The sequence below is a fragment of the Canis lupus genome, chromosome 21, assembly GCF_011100685.1.
Source record: "Canis lupus familiaris isolate Mischka breed German Shepherd chromosome 21, alternate assembly UU_Cfam_GSD_1.0, whole genome shotgun sequence".
NCBI lineage: Eukaryota > Metazoa > Chordata > Mammalia > Carnivora > Canidae > Canis > Canis lupus.
The window spans coordinates 7,290,661-7,309,565 of NC_049242.1; the positions used below are offsets into that span (position 1 = coordinate 7,290,661).

Below are 18,905 nucleotides of genomic sequence, written 5' to 3' on the forward strand. Positions count from 1 at the left end.
GTAGGGAGTGATTTGTTCCTCCAAACCCCAGAATATCAACTCTTAGAACACAGAGGTGGACTACTATTTCATCTGGAACTTTTTTTTTTTTTTTTTTAAGATTTTTTATTGATTCATGAGCGACACACAGAGAGAGGCAGAGACATAGGCAGAGGGAGAAGCAGGCTCCATGCAGGGAGCCTGATGCAGGACTCAGTCCCAGGACCCTGGGATCACACGACCTGAGCCAAAGGCAGACAGGTGCTCAAGCACTGAGCCACCCAGGGGCCCCTTCATCTGGAACTTTAATAAGCAAATAAGTAATATGTAATCTGCTAAAATGTTAATAGCTTTGCTACTCACCAAGTAGACTTCCTTCCAGATAGTTTAGTGTCAGACGTGCAAACCCTTTAGCTCCAGAAATCATGACTGGAAGTTGGTTCCCCCACCCCCCCCCACCTTCCAGAAGATATTGAAGACTGACATTCTACACGGAAAGAAAAGCAGCACACTACATATTAGCATTCAGCTTTCCTTTTTAAAAAGTTTCTCCTATCCTGAAGCCCACACATGTTCCTTACTTAACCTTGGGCTTAACTTTTGTGTGGTTTGTGGCACTGTGCACGCACAAACACTTGAATCAGTGAAACCTGTCTCTGCTGAGTGACACTCTCTGTTCTCCTCGGGCCTTCCATTCAAGGTAATTGATGGGGAAACTGAAATTCCAGCTGTCATTTTGGCATACTATGACCTCAAATCAAGACAATTTTGCTCTGATCTTGAACTTGAGATTTTTTGTGATTTTTTTGTGATAAAGTGGTTCACTTTGATGAGTTACAAACACAGATCATAATGAGAAGACCAGGCAAAGTGATCCTAATACAGGTGCCATGGGAGCACAGAGATGAGCCCCTTCCTTACCCACCTCGGGGCCTGGAAAGTCATGAAATGATTGCAAGAGTATTTGACCCATGGGATGGGTCTTTTTTTTTTTTTTTTTTTTTAAGATTTTATTTATGTATTTGAGAGAGAGAGAGTACGCACAAGCAGGGGGTGGGACAGAGGGTGAAGCAGACTCCCCGCTGAGCAGGGAGCTCACCGTGAGGCTTGATCCCAGGACCCTGGCTTCATAATCTGAACCAAAGGCAGATGCTCATGGGACTGAGCCTCCCAGGCACCCCCAAGAAATGGGCCTTAAAGGAGGAGTTTGCCATAGGGAGGAGTGGCTGGGAGAAAGGAGGTGGGAAAGGGTATTTGAGACCACTGCCTGGATGGGGGCCTGGGAGGTCAGCAGGGGCATGGCCCACCCCGAGAACTGTCCAAGGGTGGTTGTGGCTGCTGCAAGTGAAGGCGTGGGCTGGGGACTGACCACAGGCCAGGGCCCCGATCTTGCAGGGGAACACTGCCATGACATTCTATGCTGGGGCTTCCCAGATCAGATTTGTCTGATCTGTTCCAGGGATTCTGTAGGCATGGTCTCTACTTTCAAGGCTGCTTCTTGATGGCACTGACCCAATTCAGATACACAAGGCCTTTTACCAGGTTTTGTATGGGACTCAAAATACCCTAGACTTCCAAGGCATGTCTATAGGCTCTCTACCAGAAATCACAAAGACATTTTTAGAAATTACTGAGATGTGATTGGTGTTAAATTACTGCCGTGCTGGGGTTTATGAATGACTCCACTTCCTGTTCCTTTGGGGTCTGGCTGCCCGACCGTGCTTAGAAGTGGTATGTTTTAGGCTCCTATGAAGCACAGACCTACAGGCCGTTGGACTTCCTATGGATGTTGGAAATGGCACTGTAACTGCAACATCAAAACCATCTTGGGTTAGTGATAATTTGTAATTGCTAGGAATCTAGATGCTGAATTTAGCAATTACTTAGCTTGGCTTTCTCAGTGTTAGTTTAGCATGATTTGGTTGGTGGTTAACCTTGACATATAAAGTAATGCATATTTATGCCAGGGATATTTTTTGGCTCAAAAGTTCCCAACAACTAGACTTTAAAACCTATATGAGGTTTAAATGAAAATCCTTTGTATGCTTTGCTAAAGAAGATGCATGCATCTCCCTCATTTGCTTGTGGGGATGGACACATTGTAGCATCCTTTGCCCTGCCTCCACAGGCAGTGATTTTAGAAGAATTTAGAAATATTTACACTTTGTAGAGCTTGAACAAACAGGAAAGTCAGGCAGGAAAAATGCAGGTAAGGAAGCTGTTGCAGAAATCCTCATAAACAAAGTTGAGGGCCTGACCTACTGGTAGTGGGGATGGAGTAGAGAGGATATGTTTGAGAGGTGTCTAGGATAGGGACTGGTAATACTTAGGGAAGAATTTGATATGAGGAAAAGGGGCAGGGGAGGTGTCCAGGAAAACCTCCAACTTCTAGGCAACATTAGTAAGGCTTTTACCATTCAGCAAATACTGAACCCTTGATAGGAGAGGGAGGTAGACAAAGAATGGTTAACTCTTTGAAAAGGCAGAGCAAGAGAGGGGCCATTTTATTTATTTTTTTAAAGATGTATTTATTTTAGTGAGAGAGCATGTGTGTGCACGCGCAGGGTGGAGGGGCAGAGGGAGAGGGAGAGAGAATCTCAAGCAGACTCCTTGCTGAGTGCAGAGTTCCACATGGGGCTTGATCCTATGACCCTGAGATCAGACCTGAGCTGAAACCAAGAGTCAGATGCTTAACTGTGCCACCTGGGTGCCCCACGAAGGGCCATTTTAAAGGCATAAGGGTAGGCAAAAGGGTAACTGATGTTGACTAAGAGGATCAGGAACGTTTTCTCAGCAGCGAGGGTGTGTAAAGCAGGCCAAGTTGGAGAGCCCTGGGACTGGGCACAGGTTGGCCTGTTCGGCTGCCACCTTCCGAGGGGACAGGGCTGTGACTGCTCGATGTGATGTTGGAGACAGGGTTGGGCTCGGCACTCAGAGCCTTGAAGGCCAGGCTGAATCCGCACCATGTTTTGTTGGCCCTGAGAGCCTCGGAAGGCCTGCTGGCTGGAGGACTGAGATTGGACCTCGGGTTAAGTGATACCACTCTGTCTGGAGATTGAGGAACCAGGAGGTGGAGGCAGGAAGATGTGTGGGTGCGTGGCAGTGAAGACCTCGTGGTGGAGGGGAGAACATGCCGGTGCCTGCATCTGCCTTGGTTGCCAGCAGCCTCACAGTGGTCACTGTGTGATGGGGTCATCCTCCTTCCCCCCACCCCCACATCAACCCTCCCGAGAATGCCGACACGCCACTGCATAAATATTTGATCGCTGCTCGGTTTACGGCTGCCTTTTGCAGAGTATTTGAATTTGGGCAGCAGACAAGGCCTACAGGGGAGCACAAATTATAGGCTTCAAGACATTGGCTGGTGGGTTTGTAGAGTCCTTTTGGGATTGATCCTCTCACCCCTGGGTGCTCCCTCCGGCTCCCTCCCACCAGCTGAGAGCTCTGGTGGGGATGCACGAGGTGCAGTGCTGCACACCTTTCAGGTGAGCTCCTGCCTCCGGGTTCCCTGCCTGTCCCTTGTAACACCCTCTGAGTTACAGCCTGTCCCCGACTCTCAGTCCTCTTGCGCTTTCTCCTTCACAGCTCTTCACTCCTTGACATATTCCATCTTCGCCTCTCCTCTGCCTCCCACTGCTAGCATGCACGTCCTATCCGAGCAGGAGCTTTGTTTTGTTCATCGCTCCATCCCCACTGCCGAGATGGTGCCTGGCGCATGGAGGTGGTCCCGGGTCTGGGGAAGCAGTGACTGAGCAGATGCACCAGTCTGCCTCTTCCTCACTGACAGCCAGTCGGTGCCTGGCCTGTGGGAGGTGCTCAGTAAGTGAATGAATGAGTTGGTGGGAGAGTGACCCTGGGGTGATGAGCTCGTCCCCAGCGCCCCGCTGCGCAGCAATTGTATGTGGAGTCCATGAATGGCTGAGAGAGCTTGCCTGCCTCCGAGACTGATGCTCTTGATGGGGTGAGCCCTCCTGTTTTCTCTCTTTGAGGAAGGCCCAGATGTGCAGGCTCGAGTGCGTGTGGTTGTGGTTGCTATTCACACTTGAAAATTCAGTCAATACCTCACTCTCTCCCAGTTTGTCTGCCATCAGCCAGGCTCTGTAATTAACTTGCTGTAATTTAGCTCAGAGATGAATTTTTCATCTTAAAGATGCCATAAACAACCAGTGCTTAGGATATCTTGGTTGTTAATGAAGTCCCTGCCTACCAGAACATGAAGACTGTGCGGCATGCTGAGGACTGTTCGTTAGCTGACACCTGGCCATGGGGGCGAGAGGACAGGTGGATGAGTTATGGCAGGGCTGTGGTCCTGTATTCCTGGGTGCTCCCCAGCAGGCCCATGTGCAGTCAGAGCCCTGGGTGGGGGGGGCATGTGGTGCATCTTCCTTGGTCACGTTTTCCCCAAAGATTTAGGGAAAATAACATTTAAAGAATATTGAGGGGCATCTGGGTGGTGCAGTTGGTTAAGGGTCCAACTCTTGGTTTCTGCTCAGGTCCTGATCTCATGGGTCATGAAATCGAGCCCTCTGTGCTCAGTGCGAACCTTCTTGAATATTTTCTCCCTCTTTCTCTTCCCCTGCTCTCTCTCTCTCTCTCTTTCAAGTAAATAAATCTTTGAAGAAACAAAAAGGGTAATGAAGCGAATATGGATATCTGTTTGAGGAGAATTCAATATCCCTTAGTGGGTAAGAGCAGGGCTCTGGAACCAGACTGTCTGGGTTTGAATCTGTCCCACCACTTACTCGCTTTGTGGTCCTGGGCAAGTGAATCTCACCTCCCCAGACCTCCGTTCTCGCCTCTCAGGTGGGAGCCTGTGACCGATGAGAGCCCCCCGCACAGGGACATGGTCAGCCTTCAGTGACAGCCACAGCAGGCTTTTATCGCGGTGCCATGAACATCGGCCAGTGTTATAAACGACTGCTTGACATTTTTAGATAAAAGAGGAGACAAATGAAATTGTATTCTTGCAGTGGCTCTGCCCCAGACCTGGCCTCCAGGGATGAATGTTCACTCACATCTGCCACATTTGAGATGGACAAGTTAGCAAAGCACGGCCTCCAAAAACAAAACAAAAAAAAACCAACGCATATAATTGGCGGGTGTGCATGTTTTCATGAATTTCCCCCAAACCTTGCCTTAGTTTTGAGCTGTCACAGAGTCGAGCTGTCATTAACAAAGTGATAGATGAGCGATGCTCACGTTTAGTGCCTGTGTCTTATCTTACCTAATTGAGTAGCAGGTGAATTGAGGGAACCTACAGGCTTCGATACAGCTGCAGCCTTTCTGAGCGCTCGCACAGCCGTGACTGGTTGCTTGCCTTCCATTCCCAGCAGCCTGTCACTCATCAAGGCACAGAAGACTGTCCCAGTGGAACCCGGGTCCATCTCTTCCCTCTGGTTTCTGAACCCCATGCCATTCGTCTCTTGGTTTCCCCTAGAGGCAGAGAGCTCCCTCCTCCAAAAGTAGTCGTCTTCCACCATCAGTTCAGCTTCTGCCTTCCCGGGCACGGCTGACCCAGAGGCCTGCAGCCCACGGTTCCGTTCTCCGGTTAGGGACCTCCGGCCCCCGAGCTGGCACTCCTCCACCTCCACCGGGACGTGGCTTACCTCCGAGCGGCCCTCGCTGCGGGGAGGTCTTCTCAACCCAGTGGATATCAGCCTGCGAACAGACTGTGAAATTAGGGGGTTGCATGGGCATTTTTCCTAATCACATGGAACAGAATACTACATTTTCGGAGTGGTTGCTCGGAGTAAGTTTCCATGTTCCCTCGCAGAACTTTGGTTTCAGGCCGTGTGGTGTGCACCGCTGGTTAACTGTGCTGCTTTCTGAGCGTCTGAGCGTCTCAAAAGCCATTGTTCCCAACCCTCTTGCAGGAATCTCGTTACTTTATTTCTCTTTGGTTGCCTCTTTTGTCCTTTCTGTGGTTGGATTTGCTTCAGGTCAGCGGGTTTTAAACAGAGTTGCTGTGCTGGAATGAAGTTGCTGGGCGCCAGGAATTTCTCTCTGACTCCTCATTAAATAACACATTTAAATAACAAGATCCATCCAAGGCCCTGCTTCCCCTCTGTCCTCTCCTGGGTGCCGTGAGAGGAGTGGTGGTTGAGCACTTAGAGCTTCGTGTCACTGCAGGGCAAGTCCTGGCAGGACACTATTTCTTCAGGGCTAGAAGAGCCTCCTCTGTTGCGGGTTCTTGGGAGGCGCGGGTGCAGGCGGCCTGCGTTCATGCGGGCTTCTTTCTTTCCTAGAGTCAAGCAGGAGAGGGGTCATCTTGTCACAAGTTGTCCTGAGAAATGTGACTGTAAGTTGAACAAAAAGAGGGACGTGGCTCCAGAGGCGGAGCAGAATTGGGAATCAGTAGGGCGCTCAGGACCTGAGCTCTGCGTGTACTGGGGATGGAGGGGAGGGGGACACCCCGGACGGGGCACACAGGCCCCGTCCTTGAGGAACAGCAGGTGTTTGGGGTGCCAGGGCCTATCCCCAGCACTGTGCTTTTGTAATCCCATGCGGTCCTCACGTCTTTCTGTCACTGGTCATACAGCCCTGACAACCCCCTGCCCTGCTTCCGTTTAAAGTCCTCCACCTGGCCAGTGGGTGCCATCTGACTCTCCTCGTTTGAAGATCTGCGACCGCTGACTGCAGGTGGACTAGATGCTGCTGTGGTCACACGACAGTACTGCCAGCACCACACTGCTGGCCCAGAACCCGCTCTGCCTTCCCCAGGGGTGCGTCCATCAGTTCTTTTCCCTTCCTTGTCCTGGTGCACTTCCCCCTGTGATGTGAGCATTCTAGAACTGCCTTAACTACCTAACAAACAGAACAAAACTCTTGTCCCCAGAGCCCATAATCCTGATCCTTTTTTTATAATAGGAGGAGGAGGATGCTAGCTAACCTGACCTAGTACTTAGTATGTACCAGGCATTTTTCTCATCAGTTCATTAGACATGATCTTTATCCCCATTTCTCAGATGACAAGTATGAGGCCTGGAAGGATGAAGCACCTTGCCCGAGCTCACAGGGCTGGCAAACGGCAGAACCGGGATTTCAGCGCAGACACTTAACCTCCAGGCCCTGTCCTGGGCTGAGCAGTTGCTGACTGGTGGTCTCCACTCTCTCTGCCCCTTTCCTCTCTGGGACCTACTTGTATCACTGCCCCCTCTTTGCCTCCCTTGGACCGGACTCTTGCATCCCACTGTGCACTTGCCTTCTCCACTGAGATCTCCAACTCCGTGCGTCCCAGCTTCCCCACCCCCACTCAACCTGCCTTGCCTCTTCTCCACGAGCCTGAACGGCCCCTCCATTCTTCCGCTTGCTCAGGTTCTAGTCCATTTCTCTTTTCACCCTCTGGTTCTAGTCTGCTGGTGAATCATGTTGAGTCCGCCTTCAAAGGACACTCAGGATCTGAGCACTCTTCACCACATCTGCCCCTTCCCTGGCCCACGCCACCACGTCACACCTGAATGATGCCCAAGCGTCTTCACCAGTCTCCTTGCCTCAGCCCCGTCCCCCTGCAGCCAGTAGTCCAACAGTGCTCTTTTTAAATACGGGCAGCACCTTCCAGTGGCGCTCATCCCGCCCTCACCTCTGCACGCTCCCTTCTGCCCTCTCCAGTCATGCTGGCCACGGCACTGCCTCTCATCCCACTGGTGGTGGGGTGGAGGCCACCCTCGGGCCTTTGCACATGCTCTGCCCTGCCTGGAGGGTCTTCCCAAGAATCCGCACAGGTCACTTCCTCACTTTCCAGAGTCTCTGGTCCAAAGTCACCTTCTCATGAAGCCTTCCTTGATTACTTTAAATGCGCCACCTCTGTACCACCCCCCTTGACATTCTCTGTGGCACATAGCATCATAAGACACACATTCTGTTCATTTGTGGGTTGTCTGTCCCCCATGTCCTCATAGGCGACCCAAAGGCAGCATTCCGCCTGTCTTGTTCGTAGCCGTAACCCCGTTATATCCCCCGACATACAGTAGGTGCTCAAAACAGATTTGAGCGATAGGTACTTTTATCTCTGGCTTATAGATAGACCAACTGGAAGTCTGAGAGTTACTTGCCCAGGGCCACAGACCCTAAAAGTGCCAGGACAAGGAGGGAAACCCCGACATGAACTTAACTGCTCTGTATGCTCATTTTCTTGTTAAATATGTAACCTGCACAGTGACTGGGGGGGGGGGGGACGCATAATGTGCAGGAAGGCTCTCGTAAACCCCAGAGTGCCAGAGGAATGGTACCTAGCTAATTTACTAAGAACCGCAGCTTTTCATGTCTGTGTTGTTCCACAACCTGCCTGAAGGCTCTTTTGTGTTCTTGGATTTTTATTTAGGAGTAGCTGACACTGGCTTCGCCAAATTACCTACTTTCTTCTTCCTTCTGCCCTTGCTGAGAGAACTCTGTGCCTCCATGTTGGTGTCTGGTGGCTCCTGTCTGTCGGGGGCTCTGATCCCCCCGCTGGCCATCAGGTGGAGAGCCCCCCGGACCTCAGGGCCTGTGAGCAGCAGGGAGGGGCAGGAAGGGGGGTGGCTGGAGCTGGCGTGCACGTGGGTGTCACTGTGTGCTCATGTCTGCGTTCCTGGGAAAGGCGCTGATGTTATCAGCAGGTGCTTAGCGGGTGTCAGGAGTCCCGTCTTGCACAAGTCTCCTGGCAGCCTGCCCCCCCCCCCCGCCCCCACATTCTGCGGCAGACTGGAGCTAAGTGATCACAGGCCCATTATGGCTAAATACCAGGGATGGAGAACGAAGTGGGCACACTTGATGAACCACAGAGCTGCTGCTCTCTAGCACACAGTTTGTTTCCCTGAATGCAGGGCAGCTTCCCCAGCCTCCTAGCATGGGGCACGGAACAGCTCAGGCCTTCTAGTGCTTCCTGTTAGGGTAATGACGCAGCCCCCCTCGCACATACCCTTCATCCCCAGTGTTCATTCATTTGCATGCCTGCTTTCCAGGGAGGAAAAAAATGCAGCCATTATCTCGGTGGGCACCTTAAACTGCCTTTTCCAAATTACAGGAGAGGCATGGCACTTGAGAAGAGGTGACCAGTGAGGAGAGATGGAAAGAAGGCGGGCAGTCTTCCGAGGTGGCTGTCTTCCCTGGGGAGTCACCACCTGGGCCTGGCTCCTGTACTCGCATCGGTTGTGCCGGGATGTGAGGGTGCAGTTGACACAGGTCGCACCTGATTGTGTGGGGATGTGGGGGTGCGCTTGACACAGGTCTCAGCCGCTTACCTCTGTCACTCGGCCAGGCCGTGCTGTTCCCCACTCGCATCCTTCCAGCAACCTGTGACATCGGGTAAAAACAGACAGCAGGGAAGTCAGGTGACATCAGAGCAGCCTGGCCCAGGGTGAAAATTCAGGCAGGATATGGTGCATCTCAACCAAGGTGTGCCGCCCAGCCCAGGGTTGGTGTGCAGTGATATTTTTCAGGACTTAGGGCAAGTCTGGCTATAGGCAACAGGCTTTATCCGCTGCCAAGTGAGACAAGCCCAGGAGGGCCCGGGCTCCCTCTTGCATACCCTTCCTGAGGCTGATGGGCAGGAGCCAGGCATGGACTTCTGAGTTGGCATCCCATCACCCCATGTGCTTCTAGGGCATGCCCAGCCACCAGAGGCAGCTAGGTGCGGCATGAGGAGCAGGGTTCCCAGGCCAGCTAGAGCTAGGGGAATTTCAGCTGGACTGTTGACCTTCTATAGGGCCTTCCCTAAGCCCCAGCTCTCTTGTCTGCAAAAAGTGGTCACACACAGCCCCAGCTCCCTTCTCCTTGTCCAGGTGAGCTTTGTGTGTTCATAGATGGCCATAGTGCGGTAGCTTGACAGTCCGCAGGAAGTGATAGCTGCCACGCGGCAGTGGGGTACCTGGAAGGTGTAGTGGGGCCCCACAGAGAGGACTGGAGGACTTTGGAATTAGGTCTGAGTTCAGATCCTAATTCTGTTCATTCCTAAAATACTTAGCAAGTGCTTATTAGGGATTTTACGCTGGGGTTGAGACTACTGGCTCCCTAATCATATTTGATCTTGAGCAAATCCCCATGTTCCTCTGAAGCTCAGTTTCTTCGTGTAAAAGGGGTAAAGAATACCAATCTTTCAAGACTGTGTGGAGAATGACCTGAGCATTTAGAAGTGGCAGCTAGCTACTTTATTATTCTCTACTACAACTTTTTCTGCTGCATTGTAGAATTTTCTACTGTAACTGTGGTTAGTACGAAAGATGAATTGCCTGTGAGACTATTCTCGCTTTGATATTTAATCCAGCAGGTGTTTGCTGAGCACCTGTTATGTGAGGGGCACCATGCCAACCCAGCAAGACACATTTGCCATCCCCCGGGAGCACACAGTCCAGCGGGGGCCTCAGAGCCCCGGCCACTTACTAGCCACTGGCCAGTGCTGCAGTGGAGGCATAAACTGAGCCCTGAGATAGCACTGAGGAGAGAGCCACTGCTTCAGCCTGGGGGAGTTGACCAACGATGAGAGAGACCGCATCAGGCAGGTGATGGTGCAGGGGGAGAGGGTCCCCAGCAGATCGGGGCTGGGTTGTAAAGTCTGTGGGCTCCTCCCTGCTGTGAGTTGAGGCTGAGCTGTGGAAAGCTTCTCAGAGGGCAGGACGTGGCACTCCTTACTGCCCAGGGGAGGCCCAGCACTGTCCTGTAAAAGTGTCATGTGAACCATTCATGGAATTAAAACTTTCTGGTAGCCACATTAAAACAGGACATAGAATACAGGGGAAACTAACAATATTGTCAGTTCAACAGGGGATACTAACAATATTGTCATTTCAACATGAATGAGACTTCAGCATCAAAATAGTATATTTCAATATACTATCAAAGTGTTATTGCAGCAGGAATCAGTATAAAAATTAAAATGACAACTTTTACACGATTTCTTTTGGTATGAAGTCTTCGAAATCTGTGTATTTTGCAGTCCAGCACAGTCCAATTTGGACCACATTTCTGATACTGGAGCCACATGTGGCTAGTGGCGACCACTTGCTACCTTGAGCAGTGAAGGGGTTAGCAGTTCTGGAATATGAGAATTGGCAGTGATTTGTGTAATCCTGAATCTTCCCTCCACCTGAACCAGCCTTCTCCTTTCAGGCCTTTGAACCAGCCTGCCCACCCCCAGATTGGTAACTGGTAGTTTTCAGGGGGCAAAAGAGAAAAAACTGGGGGAACCCCATCATCCATGGGTTATATGGTACAAAACCAAAATGCAAGAATTCCCTGGTGGCGCCTCCCTTTATATGAATCTCTACCAGATAGACCTCCCTGGAAAGCAAGTTCCTCTGTGCCATTTATTGATCACCTGTATGACCTATTAGTGTACTAGATATTTCAGATAATACATCCTAATTTTTTCAACAGCTCTCTAAAGCAGGTTTTCTTATCTCATTTTACAGAGGAGGAAAGTCAGGGCGTGAGAGATTAAGTACTTTGCCAAAGGTTGTGTGACTGGACGTGGCTGAGCTGAGGCTCAGACCTGGTGTCACACCCTGCTTCTTACCTCTGCTCCTGGCTGTTTCCCTATTAGAGTTCAACACTGTATGTGCATTAGGAGCTCTAAACTGGAAAAAATACACGTGAAGACCTTAATAAGCACATGTTTACATAAAAAACACTGGAAGATGATAATCAGAGAAAAGTCATAAACTTAATTCTGTATAAAAGGATGTGTTCCCACCCCCTGCTCTCTGCCTCCCTGCCTCCTGCCCACGCACACTGGGACCAGTTGGAATGTTGCAGTGCTGACCAGTTGCCATGGACTGGCATTGGTGGGGGAGGGGGCAGGCAGCTGGAGTTTCATTGGAATCGGGTGGGACTCCGGTGTTTGTGAAGTCTTCCGTTTCCCGGGTTAGGGGAGCTAGAGGCACAGGTGGGGACCAGGTGCCAGTCCCAGTTGTAAAGCTGAAACTGTGTTAGTGGCTTCTCTGTCTTGCTGGGGCTGCTTGCTGGGAAGGAGCCAGACTGCAGTGTCCTCTCCCTCAGGGGCTGGTAAGCAGTGATGTGGCCCCAAGGCGGGGAGTGGGTCAGGGAGATAGGGGGCAGGTGGGCAGGCAGAGGTGGGCCATGACCATTGGGCTTCGGAGTCAGACTCGAGATTGACCTTTGACTCTGCCATTCCCTGATTTTGTGACTGAGGCAGGGCTTTGGATTGATTGCTCGTGGGTGGAACTGGAGCAGTTACTGTGGCCAGGGCTCTCTTCACTGGAAGCTAGAGAGCCGGTGGAGCCACCTCCAGGGAAAGAGGTATCGGTCATCGGAAGATACAGAAACCGTCCGTGTACCGTCAGGACAGAGCCTCGCAGAGCCGGGTCGGACGGAAACTCCACTACAAAGACGGGAGTGCAGTCCCCTGGGCTCCTGTCTCCTCTCCCCCAACCAGCTCTCCCGCTTTCTTCTGCACATGGCATCAGATGGCTCCCCAGTGGCTGCAGCTGTGTGATCGTCCAACTCCAGCATCCCTTACTGTTTCTTAGCATAGGTTTCTGAAATACAGGCTGATTTCTCGAGGCAGGCACACATTTCAGAGGGCCTGGCCGAGCCTGAATGAGCCAGCCCTGTGGTCCAGCAAGCCGAGGCTGGAGCGTGTGGCAAGGTGGTCCTCAGATGGCCCCAGGAGGCAGGGCCCGGGTATTTAAGCATATATGAACTTGAGCCATAAGGGCTGACGTTTCCCTGCAAAGTTTGCTGTTCTACCCTCCAGGACGGTTCTTTCATGCCTGCTCTTTCCTCAGGCCTACCTCCCCACTCCTCAGACTCGAAGCCGAGCCCTTTCCTGTTTCATTGAGAAAGTCCAAGCCTCTCATTCCTACCACACAGTACAGACCTGCCTTCTCCTGTCCCCGTCCTCCTTGCCTGCCTCCTGTTGGATTCAGAGTTGTGCCTTTGCTTCTCTCAAGGGCAGAACGGTCCTTCGGTGCTCTCGGCACGCTCCCACAGACCTCCACCTTGTCAGCACCAGGTTTCTCCCATTCTGCTGGATACCCCGCCCCCGACCCCCCAGGTTCTGTACCAGCTGCATGTGCTTTTCCTGCAAGAGCTCAGACCAGTTGTCTGGGCAAGTGCCCGTCACAGTGCCAGCACGTGAACCATTTGTCACAAGCTGTGCCAGGACTGGGAAGTTTGCACAGAATGTAAGTCAGCAGTGCCCTCTGCCTCACTGAGTCCAGCTGACTCTTTTTCGTGGCAAAACTTTGTGAATGAAGGAAGCAGCGTGTTCCTTTGCATTCTGGCACAAGCTCCTCTCCTCTGATGAGCAACAGTTTGCGGACTCGCTTGTAGTTGCCCTCGTCTGAGCCTCCCCTCGTGCTCCTGGAGCCACTCGTGTCAGAGCTTCATGTTGCTGAAACCAGTAGAGGCTGCTTCATGGGCTCTCAGGAGTGTTTTGAGGCAGTGCCCTTGATTCTCCTGGTCTCTAAGACTTTATATCCTGGTTCTCCCCTTCCTTTGCCTCATCTCCCCTGGCTTCTTTGCCTGCCGCTTCCCTGCCTGCCCTTTGACTGCAGGTGCTGCAGGGCCCAGGCCTGGCCCTATCTCCATCTGCCCAGCCTTTAGCGAGCTCACCTTGTCCAGTAGCTGATGACTTCCCAATATAGATCTGCCGCCCAGACCGGGCTCCTGAGTCATTGCTCCAGCCGCCTCCTTGATATTTCCATGGTGATGCCCAATAGGCGTCCTCACACGTGGATAGATATGAGCGGAGCACTGACTGTTCTTTCTCAAGTCTCCCCCTTCCCCCACCCCTTCTCCCTCAGCTCGTGAGGCAGGACTACCACCCAGCCTGTTCACCTGTGGTTCCCCCCCCCCTTACCTTGCAGGCCACATCTACTCTGAAGTAGGGCCTACTGGTTGTGCCCCAAGAGACAGCCCAATGCCATCCTCCTCCCTCCCCTGGTCTGAACCATCCCCCTCTTTGTGCCTCCCTGTCTGAAGCTCTCCAGTGCCTTATGCTGCTCTTGGGATGAAAACGTGCCTCTTTACCACAGCCTGGGAGCCTCCGGATACCCTGGCCTCTGCTGCCCTTTCCAGGTCCAGCTGCCGCCCTTCTCCTGCTCCTGCCACTTCTGCTGTTCTACCCCACTTTTTTTTTTTTTTAAAGATTTTATTTATTCATGAAAGACACAGAGAGGCAGAGACACAGGCAGAGGGAGAAGTGGGAGCCTGATACGGGACTCGATCCCAAGACCCCGAGATCATGACCTGAGCTGAAGGCAGATGCTCACCTTTGAGCCACCCAGGTACCCCATGTTCTACCCCACTTTTGTCCCAGCTGGTCCCCTTCCCTCTTCTCCAGTGTCCTCTCAGAGATGGTTTCCCTGATTCGGGGGCCCCAGGGAGAACATGGGGCTGTGCTTTGAGGGCCTCAGTATAGGTGAGCGGAAGCAGGGAGACTGCCTGCTGTGACCTACTGGAGAGCCCAGAACTCAGACCTGTGCATTTGGCCTTGAACTCCCGACCAGACCTGTGCTGTCCCCAGCAATGTGAGGCTTTTCTCTAAGCCTCCAGGAACTTCTGGAGGCATCTCACAGATGTCAGGGGCTGGGCAGCCTCCGTGGCGCTAATGCAGGAGGGTGCAGATGGCAGCTAACTGAGCAGGACTGTTGGCCCTTGCAAACCCTGGGCTCCTGGAGCCACCCACCCATGGCCAGTCCCATGAGGGGTCATGTGGGCAGCCAGGGCAGGTCCTCTGTTTTTCTTAGACCCACAGGCCATTAACTCCACGGAGAGCGCTGCAACCAGAGGGCTGCTCATGGCTCGTCTCTCCTCACGATCCTGAGGCCGTGTCAGGGAGAGTGGGAGGGCGGGCTGTGGTTTCAGAGTCCACAAGGGATGATGCTCTGCTGTCCATTGCTCTCTTAGAAACCCCTGTTGGTGCTGTTTACAAACCAGGTGACCAGTGGGTGATCAGTGGCAGGACTTTTTTTTCTCTTGCTCCCTGGTTTCCTCCCTTTCCCATCCAACTCACAGGCTGTTGGGGTGAGTCCCAGGAGCATCAGCTAATGGACAGTGGGTGCCTCCTGCTTGCTGTGCACCATGTCACGGGTTCTCGTCTCGTCCTCACCAAGGCCCTGCAAGGGGCACACTGCCACTCTCAGCCCCTCCCAGGTGAGCAGCTCAGTAAGAGGAGAAAAAGCTCAGGGAGGCCACTTGGGCTACAGGCAGGAGAGTTGTGGAGAGAGGGAACCAGCTCCCTCTGGCTCCACACCTGTACTGTGCCCCTGTGGGTATGCCCCATGGACAAGCACCTTTTCCAACTGCCACGGTCAGCCTGTGTGAGAGAAGCCCTTCTGATGGTTCAGCTGATGGCGGTGAGGCCCGGTGAGGCTGAGGGACTCGGCCACAGCCATTCATCCAGTCAGAGGTACGTCCAGGTCCTTTTGAGCAGCCTGTGGAAGATTTGTAAAGAATTGGTGAAGCCAGGGATTCCTACACCTGTCAGGTGTTAAGAAAGTGCTAGTGGGTTATTTTTAAAAGCTTAACGGAAATTGCATACAGCCAAAATCGGGCTGCCCTGACTTTAAGATCAGCTTCGGGCTGGCCTTATGCCATCCCAGTGCACGAAAACCAGTCATCTTGCATTATAAGAAACTCTGCCTGGTGTGGGCAATACAGAAAAAAAGTCCTGAGGTCCATATGCAATGAGAGCACTGCTAAGAGATTAGGTCTCATATAAGACCTCCTCTGTCTCAGAATCCACATTCCAGACTCTGCCATTTAACATTGTCACTCAGGTGTAAACGCCATCTTCCTCCTCAGTGTGGTGACAGGCCACCCACGGCCCTTGGAAAATAGTACACACACAGAATCGGGTCACAAAAGTGTCTTTGTCAGGGGGCCCCTGGGCAGCTCAGTGGTTGAGCGTCTGCCTTCAGCTCAGGGCATGATCCCCGGGTCCTGGAATCGAGTCCCACATCGGGCTACCCACAGGGAGCCTGCTTCTCCCTCTGCCTATGTCTCTGCCACTCTCTCTGTGTGTCTCATGAATAAATAAAGATTTTGAAGAAAAAAGTGTCTTTGTCAGATGAACATTGGCAGGTACTGCCCTTCTGCCTCTGAGAGCATCTAACTCCACGCTAGTCCCAGGATGCCGTAAGGGACAGATGTCTTTTTTGTCTGGTATCCAGCCTCCCCCTCTTTGCTGTGTTTAGAAAACACTCCACCTACTATAGAGGCTCAGCGGCTGGGCTCTGGGTAGATTGGGCCTCGGTGTGACGAGTCCGATACCCACGGGAGCCGGCGGTTTATCCTGGACAGTGACAGCAGCTACACCTAGTCTCTAGGGACAGCAGCCGTAGCCGCCGGGGCTCCTGCTCCAGTGATAGAGCCCAGGTGCTGACATGGTGTGAGTTGGGTTCTGCTTATGGCCGCCTGCTCCCTTGTCCTGCTCACTTCCTGAGCCTGGTCCTCTGGCTTTTCTGGGGATCCTGAGAGGTGCCAGACACTCCTCCGTCTCATCAGCAGCCAAAAGATTGCTGTTGCTTAAAGCTAAGAAGCACACTTGTCTGGAACTGTTGCTCTAAAGTCCACGGGTTTGTAATTCATCCTTAGGCCCCTGACAGCACGGCTTCACCACCTGAGCACCTCCTCGGGGCTCGGAATGTGCCAGGATCCTAGTTTGAGTGGGCGGCAGGACACGGGCCCAGCCAGTCTCTGTTGTCTGACCCAGGTCTCCACTCTGCCTGCCACCCCCCGTGCACCCCCAGACCGCGGGCACTGTGACGGTGAGACAGTCCTGCACCTCTTTCTCAGTATCTTGGGCAGTGCCCGGCACGCAGTAGGTGCTCAGGAAGGTGTGACGGAGGGGTGAACCGGTGCCAGCGGAGAAGTCCGTGCCTCTGGGCTCTCTCCAGCCCCGGGGAGGCCGGCCCGGCCTGCGATCGGGCCCAAGGCTTGGGCAGGACGGAGCCACGTGCCTGGAGAGCACAGGTTGCTGGCCGCTCGCCCCTCCAGATGGCTGGGGACGTTGTGGCACCCAGAACAGTGAGGAAAGCCTCCCTGGAGAGGAGGAGCCTCAGCGGTGGAGAGACGGGTGCCCCCCTCTCCTCTACGCGGAGACAGCGTGCACAGAGGCCCTATGTGAGCAGGCCGGAGACCCGTTCCCCGTGCGCCCCCGGGCCCGGCAGCGCAGGGTCCCTCCAGCTCACCCCCACACCACTATGCAGAGTCCGTCTCCAGAGCCCTACTGTCCCTACGCCCTTGCCTTCGGAGTTGCTGGGTTCACAATTGCCTTTCACTCGATGGTTCCTTTTCCCTTTCCCTCTGTTCATGTTTGATCATCGTTCTTTCTGCAGGAGGTTCGGTGCCAAGGCCGGAGAAGTGTGGCCCTTCCTTCCAGACCCTCTCCGACGCACCCTCCTAGCATCACTCAGGCAAGATGCGGCAGCTCAAAGGCAAGCCCAAGAAGGAAACGTCCAAGGACAAGAAGGAGCGGAAGCAGGCCATGCAGGAGGCCCGGCAGCAGATCACCACGGTGGTGCTGCCCACGCTGGCCGTGGTCGTGCTGCTGATCGTGGTGTTCGTGTACGTGGCCACGCGCCCCGCCATCACCGAATGAGCGCTGCGGGACTTCCCCAGCAGGCAGCAGAGGCCCGGGAGGGGGAAGGCAAAAGAAAGATGGCCTTCGTGTTCAGAGATTTTCCTAATGCTGAGCTCTGAGCAAGAGCACCCTGTCTTCTCTGGTCTTTGACTTGATTAAAGTTTCTCCAATTTCCCTGGGAGGGAATAGGGAACGTTTTATCAGTGAACGTGCCATACACCTTATGGTCCACTTCATGTGCCTTTCAGACTTCAAAGCAGTGTGCGTGTGTGTGTGTGTGTGCGCGCGTGTGTTTCTTTTTCCGCTCCTAAGATCAATATGTAGCTCCACCCGGTGAGAGGAGGCATCTCTGGGTCATGAATCATTTGGAATCAGTGCTTACCCCATCCACATTGTTTAGAACATGACTCTTCCTACATGTGTTCACAATTTCCAAAGGGACTGTATTTCTTCTCTGTGCTTAATGTGATTTGAAATATGTCGACTCAAAAGTGAAATATTTATTTTTTGAATAAAGGAGATAATAGCCTTAAACTGGATGTTTATCTTGCTTTGCCAGGAAGTGGCCTTGCTCTCGGAGGCGCAAGAAGGTGCTGTGTGTCTGTGGGGAACCCTCTCCAGGTGGCCGGTGGCCGTCTTCAGTCCTCCCCCCACCCCCAGCTCCCTCTTCACTCCCTCTCCCTCCCCGCCTGAATCCTCAATATGGTTTGTGCTTTTTGACTGTTAAAGATGGAGAGACTCTTAAGAGGGGCAGAGAGGGTGCACTAATTGGTCTGTGTGAGCAAAGTAAGAGTTCTAATTGGAATAGGACTACAAGTGCTTTTTACACCAGTTAGAAGCTGCAGTAGCAGAGTGGTCCTGAGGTAAAGGTCAGACTTCGTTCTGTTCCTGCTGAAAGGATGCAAATTGTTTGCAGTCCAGCTGAGTTTTTGATGCAATTTGGCCCTGCTAGAAAGGTGTTCTGCATTGTATTCTGAGGGCATTGTTAGCCTGGCCCCGGTTCCTGATGGAGTGACCCCTCTTTGGAAGTCAGATTCGTGGTGACTGTTCTGAGGGCGTCTGTCCTCCCATCATTACTGATTACAGAGAGATTTGTGGGGTGAGAAGTGCTTTTCTAATCATGGTGGCTACATGACTTGCTCACTGATGCCTCAGGTGGTTGGCTGGGGACTTGGGGCCTCTTGGAGCGAGTTCTTCAGGAAGACGAAGCAGCTGTTGAAGGACCCCAGCTGATGCCCTGTGTTCCTGGGACTCAGCGGGGCTGGCAGCTCTGTGGGCCCCTCCGTGGGAGCTGGTCTCAGAGGGAGACACTGCGTGGCCTTAGACTCACTCAAGTGCCCATGGCCCTGACATGAGATTTACTAAAATATTTATCAAATGCAGAGGCTGCTAGCCTAAAGTTTTT

At 52.7% G+C, this 18,905-nt stretch overlaps 1 protein-coding gene across 12 annotated transcripts in view; it reads left to right on the forward strand.

Annotated features, from left to right (window-relative positions):
- Nucleotides 1-18,034, forward strand: part of SMCO4 (single-pass membrane protein with coiled-coil domains 4) — a 62,745-nt gene extending 44,711 nt beyond the window's left edge. For 8 of the 12 annotated variants that reach the window (XR_005375485.1, XR_005375488.1, XR_005375486.1 and 5 more), the window contains one exon: nt 17,256-18,034. Coding sequence is in view for 1 of the 12 variants with exons in the window: in XM_038568330.1 (XP_038424258.1) it covers nt 15,198-15,325; nt 17,256-17,619 (492 nt within the window). In the remaining 11 variants the exon portion in view is untranslated. Of the gene's footprint in view, nt 1-8,799; nt 11,956-14,062; nt 15,070-15,096; nt 15,326-17,255 lie in introns of those variants that run through there. The other 4 variants (XR_005375492.1, XR_005375493.1, XR_005375491.1 and 1 more) reach the window with 4 other exon arrangements.
- The last annotated feature ends 871 nt before the right edge of the window (nt 18,035-18,905 follow it).